The sequence below is a fragment of the Cajanus cajan genome, chromosome 8 (genome assembly GCF_000230855.2).
Source record: "Cajanus cajan strain Asha chromosome 8, NIPB_CcT2T_4, whole genome shotgun sequence".
NCBI classification, from domain to species: domain Eukaryota; kingdom Viridiplantae; phylum Streptophyta; class Magnoliopsida; order Fabales; family Fabaceae; genus Cajanus; species Cajanus cajan.
The window spans coordinates 5,132,044-5,145,433 of NC_138524.1; the positions used below are offsets into that span (position 1 = coordinate 5,132,044).

The following is a 13,390-nucleotide window of genomic DNA, read 5'->3' on the forward strand; positions in this document are numbered from 1 at the left end:
AAATTTAATTTACATCATTATTTATTTTATAAATTGATAATATTACATTTAAAATAAAATATTAAATAATTTATATTTATTTAAAAATGTTTAAATTTTTTCTTAAAATAAATATATTTAATTATATTTATTTGATTAACTAAATTTAATGCGATTTTTTTTTATTGGATTGAATTAAGTTAATTTTTTTTTAAAATATAGATTAATTATCTGATTCCCCTGAGTACACGTAATAACCTTAATTATTGTCTATATTTTTTTAATATAAAAAAAATGCATGATTATATATGTGAACTGGTTATAATTTGTGGTGGTTGCATTTTATCAGTGGCAGAAGCTAACAGTGATTGAGCGGTCGAGAAAGATGGGTTTGGAATCTGTGGGAGATTTGGCGATTAACGTTATTCTGAAGAAATTAGGAGCAGAAGACATTGCGAGGGTGGCGTGTGCCAGCAAAAGGTTTAGGTCTTCCGCTTCCGAAGACACTCTTTGGATGAATCTCTGTTTCCATGAACTCGCTCTGACCCAACCCCAAGATCATCTAGGAAACCTTCTCCCTTCCTTCAAGGTCACTCCTTTTTCCTTTTCCATTTTCTCCTTTTATTTTTTTCGGATGAAAATTATGTGGGAAATTTGTTGATTTTGTTAACAAAGTCGTTGTTGGTTGAGTTTGTTTTGTTCCTGCGTCTTCCAATTTGAAGCACAAGATGGGTCATGCTTTTAGATGTCCTTGTGTGTTGAAAACTGAAAATGACTCTTTTTTTTTATGTTGACTTGGTCCAAAGTTGAACCAGTTGCCATGGTTAAAAGTGTACTTAACCTGTTGTAGTTAGTTAGGTAGGTTATGTTTGAATATCTAAGTGTGGAATGGAGTGGACAGAGATGGGATGGGATGTGTTAGGATGAAATTATTGTGCCATTGTTTAGATATTTCTGGTGGAATACAAGAATATAGTCTCCGTTTCATTATTTGGGAAGTGAGTAGAATAGTGAGAATGGTGATTTTATTACGATGGTTTCCTCTTTTAACCACTATTCTGGGGCCAGAAAAAATGAGAGTACTGAATGGAATGAGGTGATATAGCATCCATTCCGTTCCATTCCATGCTTTCCACTTTTTTAAAGAAAATGAAACAATGGTATATATATGAATATGATGACATTTCATTTGGTTTCCCTCCAATTTTTTCCTCCTTCTAATTGTAGATGTAGGGCCTGGGTGAATAAATTTCTCAAAAAATACTAATAAGAGATGAAAATAAGAAAGAAAAATGGAATTAATTTCTCCATAAGTTTTAATTAGCTTATGCATAAGTTAAAAATACGTTTTTGGAGAAGCTAATATGAAGGAACATCTACAAATTAACTTATGTACAAGTAATTTTAGATTATGGAAAATCTTATTTGTTCATATTTTCTTCTTCTACTAGTACTTTTAAAGGAATTTATCCAAACAGATCCTTAGTATATGTACTAGTTACTAACATGTTTCTTGGCATGAAACTAACTTCTGGCTCTCCACCATGCTGGTCGATGGACCTGCTAAAACTGTGGTTATAACTTGGCATCTTTTTTTTTTCTTATCGAGGATGTGATGGATGCTCTGTTGCAAAAGACTCTTGATGATAAACACCTTTTGTGTGCTAAAGTTCAGATTAATGTTTTTGGTACAGCTAGAAATCGGACTCACTCTGTATTATGCAGGAATGTTATCAAACATGGAGAGGAGCTTTTTCTATGTATCCTTGGTCTCTTGTTAGGCGTGTAAAAAGGTGCTGGGATAGGATACAGACCTGGTTGGCCAATAATTTTCCTGAAGCTGAGGCCACTCTTTGTAAAGGTGCAACAGAAGCTGACATTGAGGAGTTGGAGAATGTATTAAAGGTGAAATTGCCACTTCCTACAAGGATCCTTTATCGCTTTCATAATGGACAAGAAATAGCGAAAACAGATCTGGAGACTAGCACATTTGGTAGTTCTTTGGGTCTAATTGGTGGCTACTCCTTCTACAGTCATTTGGTGAATGTTTATTTATTACCAATACGTCATATAATTCTAGAAACTCAGCAACATAGGCGTTGCAGGGGCTTTTTAAGAAGATCCAAGTTTGTTCTCATGGCTGCTTCATCCACACACAGTGAAAAGTTGTTTTTCCTCAACTGTACCAATGGTCAACTATATGTTGGAACTAGGAATATTCTTACTGATAGAGACATAATCCCTTGTGTACCTCATGATCTGATTCATTTACATCAGGAAGTGAATAGTGGAGAGCAACAAGATGCCATGCTACTGTGGTTAGAAGAACATGGTCACCGTCTAGAACATGGCGTTATCAAACTTCGGGATGAAGTAAATGGCAGAAGCATTAATCTTTTCCCAGAAGAACCCCCTTTTTGTTCAACGGCTATTACTAATGGTGTGAAGGTAAAACAGTGTATACTATTCTTTATGCTTGTTCTTTTAGCTCCGTATCTTATGGCCTGAAAAAATTATTGCTATGATAATGATTGATGCAGTTTCCTTAGTCATATTGGGGTTACATGGAATAAATATTGATATGTGATTGTATATTGTCTTTTATGTGTTGAGGAAGAGAACAGTTGGTAACTTATACTCATTGATGATGTATGGGTATTCCAATTCACTTGTCTATTCCCATGATCACTGCTTTTTTAATTTTCACAAGTACTTCTAATTTCATGTGATTCATTTTCCCTTATAAACTTACAAGTCTTCTTTTATCTCAAGGTTTGTGCTTCTGCGTTGGTTATCCCTGAGTTGATTGATCTTCAACATGACTTTGAAAAGTACTTGTTTGCTTATTCAATCCGCATGTCCCTTGAACCTCAAGGATGCATCATTAATGGAATGACCTTCAACTCTTGCCAGCTCCATTGGAGGCACTGGATCATCCGTGCCAATGATATTGTTGTATCTGATGTCAATGGAGAAGCTGTTATAGGACAGGTATAAATTCCCCCTTTTCCCCCTCAACTTCCCTTTTTTTTTTTTTAGTGTAATTATTTTTATATTCTACTGCAGTACCGATTTTAATATGTATGCATTTTAATCTATTCCATTCTTTGTGATTTTTAAAAATTGCATCAATTGTCTTGAAATGCCAGATGAGATATTAGCTGAGTAGTGAGTAGGTCTTCAGTACCTGGGCAATAACTTAATTGCATTGACTTCTCTTGGATTTTAAACATTAGGATCCAAATTTAGATGGAACGATACATTGTAACTGATCAAGGTCTCAATGATTTGAATGCGTTGATACTAATGTAACTAATCTAAATGTTTCACCTGTATTTTGGTTGGTTGAATTTTTACAACCAGAAGTTTCTGTTTCAGTAGGAAATCAATTGTAGAATTTCCCCAAAACTACATAATGGCACTCTACCATCGCCTTGCTATGAGTTCATATTTGTGGCCCAAGTCTAGTTAAATTTTGGGGCTTTGATGTTGATGCATATATTGATTGAGTGCATCCAAATGGTGCTGTGCTAGCTTTTACTTTAAAGCTTGCAAGCAGATGAGTCATCCTTAGGTTCAACTTTGCAAGCCAGATAAAAGTTATGATTTAGTGATTCCGGTTTCCAAAAGTAGCAAAGGTTTATAATTAATAGTTTTAGATCTTGGAAGTGTCTTAGAACTTTCATTTTTGTAAATCCGAGTAATTTTAGTGAAGTGGCCAAACTACTGAGTTGTATGAATATGTCTTTGCAGTTTCCACTTTTGCGTCCTGGTGCTAAAGAATTTGTTTATCAGAGTTGCACACCTCTACCAATATCATCAGGTTCCATTGAAGGTTCTTTTACATTTATACCTGGCAGGTATGAATTTATCTTATTTTAATTATTGCTTGTGACATGTGATTTGGTTATATATGTCTATGATTAATCTGAGTTGGGGATTGAGGAAATTTCTATAATCCACGAACTTTTATACTTGGAGTTGGTGGTTTGGGTCTTGTGGAGGCTGACTATAATCAGTATGTTTGGTCAGGGTTGTTAAGCACCCAAGCACTTGGCAAACCCTCCCTTAAAAGCTAGCTGTTATGAAAGGAGAACCTAACTTAAATACTCCACCAAGCATCTCATAGTACTCAATGTGAGACGTAGGCACCACATAATGAGTCTGATTGGGTACAAGTTTAAAAATGTTTTTGAGAATATATTTTTCAAAACTTTAAATAGTATTTCTAATTTGTATCCAAACAGATTCAATATCCAAGTCTTTATCATAGATTCATAGCACTCTCCCTAGGAACTAACGTCTTGGTGGCTGCACTCTACAATGCTCCACCCAGACTTTCTAATCTACTCCTCTATAGGTAGTCCTTTCAGAGACATTGGAAACCAGCTCTGACACCAAATGATAGGCACCCGAGCACTTGAGAAAAACTCTCCCTTCCTTAAAATCTAGCTGTTAAGGGGGGAGATCCAAGCAGTACGAGTGTCCCATACTACTTTATATGAGGATTAGGCATCCCTTATAGTCCCTACCAAGGGTTTTAAGATACGTCCACTTACAATGGATGATATGGGGATGCCTTTATTTGCAAGCATCAAAACCCATGCATATGCATTTATATGAATAAATTCAATTGTTATGGTGAGTGAGCTAGTGTTTGTTGTTCTTTATTCTGATTTCAGATTGGCAGAGCCAAAAGGAGACCCTTTTCTAGCTACAGTGGCACATTTCCCGCTGCAGCTGCCAGAGTATATTTTCTGATTTTGATTCTGGTATCTTTAATGGAAACTGCAGCTCCAAGATTTTGTTTGGCCGCATTATGTCACTTCCGTGAGTGTTGCTTGGTTGTTGTGACCCTTGTGAGAGTATGTAGTGTAGTAACTAGTAATAATTGGGTTTCTCGCGTTCTTGACTTGTCTCTTAACTTTCTACCCTTCACTCGCACAAATCTATATGCATGCAATTCATATTTAGTATTGTGTGTGTGCGGACTCTTCTTTTTTGTGTGTGTGGGGTCATAGTGGTGGTTTGAAATGTATTATCTACGCAAAGGAATGTCATAGAATCCCATCCATCGGCTTTTCTTCTTAAAAGTGAATGCATTATTCCAGTATATATTTTTTTTTTTAAAAAAAAGTGGATATATAATGTATATTTATTTACCAGAAGTTCACTCACACGTCTCATATTGGTATATATTACTTACTTTAGACTTAAACTCCTATAATTTTTTTTTTGTCATCATATAAAGGACTTTTTTTATTAATGAGAATATTTGTGTTTATAAATTCATGTCCATTTTCTTATTTTATGGATGTGAGACTTTGATTTTTATACCAAAAGTAATATTCATAAAGGTTTAGATCTAAAATAGATAATATTATACCAATAAGAATATATATATATACATTTGTGGGAAACTCCCGGAACATTATGGATAAGTACTCAAAGATGACTTGCAAAAAGATGGTTTTTAAGCTAAAAAAAATAGGTTGCTAAATAGTTGAAGCATACCTGATTTAGTTGGTTGACGAGAAAATCTTTTACGGGATAATTTATTTAAATTTTTTTTTTTAAATGATACACATTAATAGCATAAAGATATATTTACACTTTATTTAAACACAAATGACGGTGTAAAATAAGTTTGATAATAACTATTTAATATTTTCTATTTAATTTATAAAATGAATAAGTATATATATATATATATTATTAAAAGTATAATAGTTTTTAATATTCTCTTATTTAGTCCCAATAATGCTTTTTTTAGTTTTCACATTTATCCATAAGAAATGACCAAAAGTACAAGGAAGAAAAACGAGCTGTTGGATATAACATCTATTAGATAAATTAACAATATATTTTACTTGCATATGCATATTTATAATTTTTTATGTGTGTGCAAATACACAATTAAATTGTAAATTAAAAGACAATTCTACATTTCTTAACTAGGTAATAAATTTATAGACTAAATAACTATCTTAACAATTTTCAGGTTTTATTATCAATTTGTTGAGAATGTAAGAGTTTATCATTTTATTTTATTGAAATAACTCCCTTTAATTTTTTATCTTATATAAAAGGGGTCTTTTATTCAATGTATATTGATATTAATGTTATGCAATTTTGTTAAAATAAAGTTATAACAAATATAAAATGTTAAATTATTTTCAAAATTTTAATTTGATAGATACTAAATTTAAAAATATTTACTGTTATCATTTAAATGTAATAAATTCAATTTGTATAGTGCATTAAACCTTTCAATGATATTTTGACAAAAAAAATATAGAAATATTTTTTATTTTAACATTATAAACAAGAAAATAAAATATTCAAGAATTAATTAGTTGTTTAAGATGTCGTTCCTATCGAACATTATTCAATTATTTATAGTAAAACTTATTTAATTAATTTTTAAGATTATTTTTGTAAACTTAATATGTTTATGTATAAAAATATTTTTATAATAATATCATAACAATGTTCATCTCTTTTAGAACTATTTGAATTATAATAATTTTTTTTAAAAAAAGTGTTTGAATTATAATATTTTTTTTTTAAAAAGTGTTGTATTTATTGAATGAAGAAACACTAGAATAAAAATGAAAACATCAGTCAATTATCATACTATACATAAATAAATAATTAAAATAATGCTTTTAATATTACATAAAATAATTATATGATAATAGTTTAAAATTATAATAAATAGTTTATTTTTAATAAAAATAATATTATATATTAACATTACTTAGTAATTATTTCAATTATTATGTACATTAATTATAATAAATTTAATAAATATATCAAACCCCTTTTTATATACATTAATTTTTAAGTTCTATATAATTGACTTTTTATACTATAAATTTAAAATAATAATATTTTAACATTATAAAAATACACTTAAATACATTAAATTAATAAATACATAATTTTTTTAATTATATCTTATCAAATATATCGTGTATAGTACAAGACATCATATTAATAAATACTAAAAGAACAATATTAAATGTTTTTTTTAGAGTATCGAATAAATGGTACACATAATATTAAAAAAAGTGATATCTTTTTCTTGATAGCATTAAATAAGTGATCTCAGCAACAATAGTTACTTATTCGTATAATAACTTTTGATGACACTTTTCATGATTTTATTTATTATTATTTCTCTTCTTCACTTTAACTACAGTTGTCTCACTTCTCTTTCATGAAGGAATTATATAAATATTAAACGTTTGAAATTTCAACGTATTCTAATATTTTTCTATTTAGTCAAAATATAATTTAATTTTTATACATGTTCTAAATTCTTAAAATTTAAAGATTTATTAAACCAGTTTTGTAGATGTAAACTTTTATTAAATTTGAGGCCTGTGTACAAATAAAAAATTATTAAAAAAGAAGACATCTTTAAAGGTGACTAATTATATTTCTTAAAGAATATTAGTTATTAACAAAGTTAGTAAATACTTCATACCAATACATGTTAAAAAAAATAATCCTAAATTTAATTACCTATTTAATTTTTATACTTGCACAAAGTTTTCCTTTTTATCTCTATCATTAAAAATAATATATTTGAGTTTTTACACAAACATGTTTTTTCTCCAAATTAGTCTTGTAGTTAATTTATGTTTAACATCACTTATGTTTTGTTGATTCACCATGAAAATGTTAAATGGTTGTGAAGGGAGTGATACTTATTGATTAACACAATCTTTAATGGAAACAAAAGATGATAAATAAAATTAGTATTTATAAAAATTATAAAATATTTTATAAAAATAATCATAATTTTATTTTAAATTGTATCTTATAATTAAAAATAGAAGAAAATATATTTATTTTATGTTTGAATGAGTGGAAGGAAAATGAGAAAAGGAAAAAACTTGAAATTCAAATTAAAGAAAAACTATAAAAAAAAAAAAATTTGAATTTTTATTTCTAAGTTAACTTTCGTCTTAATTTTCTCTCACAAACAAAAGAAAGCACTCAACATTATAAGTGTATTCATTAACAAATAATATGATGACTTTTTTTTTGTAAAGATAAGAAAGATTAGAAAGATGGTCGAGAATTGAACTTATGTTCTCATGTTTCTAATTATTCCAACCTCTCTCCACCCAACCACTAAACTAACCCTAGTAGTTAAATAATATAATGACTTTAATAATCATATACGTGTAAAATAATTTTATATTATCAATTAAGTAAATATTTCTATTAGAGTAAATTTTTATTTTTTTATTACAATGATAATTTGTGATTAAATAAAGTAGTTTAAATCATTAATACATCATCTATTTTCTTTTATATCATTATATAGTATTTTTTTTCAAGTTTAACCCACCGGAGAACTTGCACTGGCATGAGCAAATGAATTTATATAATTTGAGGAAAAAGTTTAAATTTGTAAGCTCATTTTTTAAACACTTTGTAACATTTTTTCCCCTCTCTTATTATAATATCATTTTAACAATATTACATTTTCTAAATAAATTATTTAATTTAGTTAAAAATATTAAATTTGTTAATAATCTAAATTATTTTTTAAAAATTACTCTTAACATTTTTTAAATTAATTCTTTTTCTTTCCACTTAATTATTATTTTTTATCTAAATAATTAATATTTAGAAGAAAGATATTTATGTATCTATTTATCTTCTACAGTAAATTTTTTTTATTCAATTAGTTTCAAATATTTATTATCTTTGACCTAATTTTTTAATTAAATAAAAATACTTTAGGGAAGATATAATTAATATAATTAACAATTAGAGAAAAAAAAGTCTTATAAAAAGAGACAAAAAAAAAGTGAATAAATTTCTATACATAAGAAGATGAATGTTAGTAACACACTCCCTAACACACTCTTAACACATCTGGTTATATACTTACAATTTATTAAAAACTACAAAATTATAAAAAATAATCATCAAATAAGGTGTAAGACCCATTAAATATTGTACTTTTCAATAAAATTTAACTAATAAGAGAATATATTTAAAAGAATGTATAATAAAAATTGTGTTGCTAACATTTTTAATATAGAAAATGAAATAGTATTACCATATAACAAAACTTAGGTCCAATTTTTAAAAATACAGTTAATATTATTTTTCAATCAAAACTAAAATTTTATCTAGACAATATATACAATCATATATTAATAAAACATACATTAAATATAAATACATAATAACAAAATAAAATTCCAACTAAACAACATATAAGTAATTTTTTTTCTTCCCAATATGATACCTATATCTTTTATCTTTTTTCTTTGTTTGTCTAACAAAGATGTAGTTTTTGCTTATTTAAATAATTTGATGTATGAATGGAGGATAAGATTGAATAGGAAGAGAGGAACAGAAGAGGTTTGGTGTGTGAATTTTGTGTGTTGTTTTGGCGAAAGTGTTGGGGCTGTGTTTCCATCTCTCACTGATGGACAAGGACAGATCAGAATCATCCTCTCCGTCACCCTTTCCGACCACCGCCACGTCAGACTCCGACGACATCAGCGAAAAGCCCCACAGAGGCCACCGCCGCGCCCATTCCGAGATTCTCACCCTTCCCGAGGACATCACCTTCGACGTGGACCACCACTTGCTCAACCTCTCCCTCCACTTTGATCAACACAATTCCTCTCAAGGTAACAACACCAACACCAACAATGTCGCTAGGGTTAGACACCACCATAGCCACTCCATCGATGGTTCCATCCAACCGGAGATGCTTCTTTCCGGCGCCGACGACGTCTCCGCCGTCGATACTAAGAAGGCAGTATCTGCTGCCAAGCTTGCCGAGCTTGCCTTAATTGATCCCAAGCGGGCCAAAAGGTAATATATATCTTCATTCATTAACTTGGCTGTGGTTTATTGCTTTTGGTTTCTCTGTTTTTAATTTCATCATAAATGTGTCAAGGAATCAAAATTCTGTGAAGGTTAGGGTAGAATTGACTAGGTTGTGGTTAATATTGAATTGAACAGATAACAATGGATAATTTTTTTCTGAAAGACTGATACTGTTATTGTTTCTTTGTTCATGGACAGTTCCTTGTTTTTTTCCCCCATTATCTTTAGTCCAACATGACAACTGGCGTGGAATTCTGCTGCCTAATGTAATGCCTAGTGTCTGTTTCTGAATTGGTTTTATATAGCTATTTGAAAGTAATTTCTCCCAGGGGGTGATCTCTAGGTTTTCTGCATGATATTTGCCTCCAGATTTTTATTTTTTTTTTATCAAATGATAGTCTTTGAGCTTTTATTAATTTTCACTTTTATTAATTTTCACGTTTAGTCTCTGAACAATTTTTTATTTATTAATTTTAGCTCCTGAACTTTTTTCGATTTTCACTTTTAGTTTCTGAACTTCTCCTTCCGTTAACATTTTTAGTTCTTAGCGTCAAGGTTTTTTGTTGATGGAGGAAAATTTTAAAGATTAAAATCAAATAAAATTTGTTTGCGGACTAAAAGTGAAAATTATAAAATGTTCAGAAACTAAAAACATATTTAATCTTTTTTTTTCTTTCTTCATTTCTGTCATCATAGTTGTGGTGACATATCTCTTGTGATTGCATTGTTTGTGGCATGGATGATATTGTAGGGTATTTACATATAGTCTCAAATCCATTGCATAGACATTGCCTTGCTTCAATAATTCTGGCAAAGGCTTCGGCTTTGGGGAAGAATTAGGTCCAGAAGCAATGTTGAAGTAGGAACGAGAAAATAAAGGTTTTGGGTTTTAGAACCTCTCAGACGTGATTTCTTTTCTGTTGAAAAGTGCTCCTGAATTTGTAGTATGACCAGCGAATAACTTAATACTTGAAGGTCTACTTGTACCAAGAAAATGTCTTGAGAGTTTAGGAAACACTGTAAAAGTTACAGTAAAACTAAATTACTAGAAAGAACTCTTTCAGAATTTTTTTTAACTCATGTAGCAATATCCCAGAAAATTCTACAGAATTTCAATAAATAAAATGCTTAACACTATCAAAATTATGGTAAATTTTTTATTTATTTATTTATAACTTACCCTTTTGTGATTGATATTAGGAGAGGGAGGATTAAGACTGCGAGGTTGTGAAGATGTACTAAAAGAAAAGTGTCAAAATTATCAATTAAAAGGAATACGTGAACAGAGAATTCCCTTTTGTCATTGGTAGACTTCTGGCTGTTGCTCTGATTGCTTGAGTCTGTAAAGCTAATGGCAGTTTTTTACTGTAGGTGTTTGTACTAGGTTTGTCTGTGGGGTATTAGTTAAAAACTTAAAATAAACTAATACCTATGTTTTCGCTTCATGCTGCACAGCAATTACATTAATCTATTGCCAATTGTGGTTTACATTGTTGAATTTAGTGGTATCTGTTACTGTGTTTACTCTTTACCTGTTGTAAGTAACTGTATGGGTTGTGCATTAATATAGTTTTTGAAGTTCTGGTAGGTTACTTTGTGAAAAAAAAAAAATATGGGGGCATGGTTATTCTGTTCTCAGTTTCTTATTTTCTGCCTCTGCACTTTTCTGTCCACCTTGCATGGGGTTGTTGTCTTGTTGATATACTTTTGTGGAAGAAATTGCATACATTTTCCCCTCCTAAGCAGGAACCATCTGCTCACCTTTCTATTCTAGTAAATCAACATTCCAACTTGTATATATATATGGCATTTCTGCATTCCTATTTCCTAGTCTGTTATACACACTCGCCCCTCTTTGTTCTCACCTGCATTTTAAAATTCGAGGGCGTACTGTCTATCTGTCATACTTTCTTGATTTTAAAACACTTTCCATCAATTTTTTTCTTAAAAGTTAAACCTTACCACTGTGACCAATACTACCTATTTGTGTGATAGGATATGGGCAAACAGACAGTCTGCTGCAAGATCAAAAGAAAGGAAGATACGTTACATTTCTGAGCTTGAAGGGAAAGTGCAGACATTGCAAACAGAAGCAACATCCTTGTCTGCACAGTTAACTCTCTTGCAAGTATTTCCTTAACTCGTCATCTTCATCTTATGTTGTATGCTTTTCTGTTCTATTCCACTTCTGTCAATTTGTGACTGCTGTTCAGATGGGTTAGACCTTCCGTCCTCTCAGTGGTGTGCTATTGCACTATGCCACCTTCTGATTGAAAAGCAAATAATAAGGATCGTAATCAATATGTTTTTGTCTCTTGTGAGCAGAGAGATTCAAATGGACTGACTACTGAGAACAGCGAGTTGAAATTGCGGTTGCAAACCATGGAGCAACAGGTCCACTTGCAAAATGGTAAGCTCATGTTGTTATAAACGTTTGGAGCTGCTGCTCTACTTTTTTGTGTGTTTCGTTCCACACCAGTAATTGACATGAAAACTAAAAGCTGACAATACAAGCTTCTGCATTAAAATGTGAGAATAAGTGATTTTGGAATAAAATTGACGCAAATCCAAGAATGCACTTCTTCTCTTATCCTTCTTCTGCTTGGAAATGTAATTTCATCCTTTTGTTTTGAATATCTGTTTTAGGATTGAATTGAAAAAATTCAAATTTACCTAATGCATGGAGTGTTTATCTTGATTTTAGTTCCTCTATTACGAGAATTAATTCATCGTATTTTATTCCCACTTGTAGCATTAAATGATGCATTAAGAGATGAAATTCAACATTTGAAAGTACTGACTGGACAAGTTGTGCCAAATGGAGGACCTATAAATTTTTCTTCATTTGGTGGGGGGCAACAATTCTATCCCAACAATCAGGCCATGCACACTCTTTTAGCTGCACAACAGTTTCAACAACTTCAAATTCATTCCCAGAAGCAGCAACAACAGTTTCAGCAGCATCAACTTTAGCATCAACTACAACAGCAACAGGAACAGTAATATCAACAAATGGCGGACACAAACAACACTTCATCAAATGTACTTCATCAAATGTAAATCTTTCAGCGGCCAAAGATTTTAGAGACTACATATTGCCTTCTCTTCTTCATACCTTATAAATACCCTTTGTCTTGTGTTTAGAGATTGTTTAGGTCACATCACAGTAATGTTATATTTCTTATTCATGAACAGTACAGATAGTCAGAGATCGAGAATTATGCATTGTATCTTGGAAATATGAAATTCTTTGGCACCTTTGGTTAAGAATCTGTGGGCGGATTTATGTTTGTTAAGTCTTTTCAATTGCTTTTGAGTTTTGCCCGCGGCTATGCCTGCACAGTTTATAGTAAAAATCATGTCTCACAATTTCCGCGGGAATTGCTCTATGTTCCCCCAAACTATCGTCCCACCGAAACACTCCATGCAAATAAGTTTACGGTGCATTATACAGGTATTTTAGTTTAAATAAAACTTATACAAAAAAAAAAACTAAAGAGAATGGAAAATTATTTTTATTAATAATGAAATCTATATTATA

At 30.5% G+C, this 13,390-nt stretch overlaps 2 protein-coding genes across 2 annotated transcripts; both read left to right on the plus strand.

Annotated features, from left to right (window-relative positions):
- Positions 1–302: 302 nt before the first annotated feature.
- On the plus strand, positions 303–5,072 carry SKIP16 (SKP1/ASK-interacting protein 16). Its single transcript, XM_020362158.3, has 5 exons — positions 303–568; positions 1,705–2,427; positions 2,752–2,970; positions 3,733–3,839; positions 4,662–5,072. The coding sequence occupies exons 1-5, from the start codon at positions 365–367 to the stop codon at positions 4,738–4,740; spliced, it is 1,332 nt and encodes a 443-aa protein (XP_020217747.1). The 5' UTR covers positions 303–364; the 3' UTR covers positions 4,741–5,072.
- Positions 5,073–9,303: 4,231 nt separating this feature from the next.
- On the plus strand, positions 9,304–13,145 carry LOC109799873 (putative transcription factor PosF21). The gene is made up of 4 exons (XM_020360516.3): positions 9,304–9,834; positions 11,845–11,977; positions 12,175–12,259; positions 12,602–13,145. The coding sequence occupies exons 1-4, from the start codon at positions 9,440–9,442 to the stop codon at positions 12,820–12,822; spliced, it is 834 nt and encodes a 277-aa protein (XP_020216105.1). The 5' UTR covers positions 9,304–9,439; the 3' UTR covers positions 12,823–13,145.
- Positions 13,146–13,390: the final 245 nt, after the last annotated feature.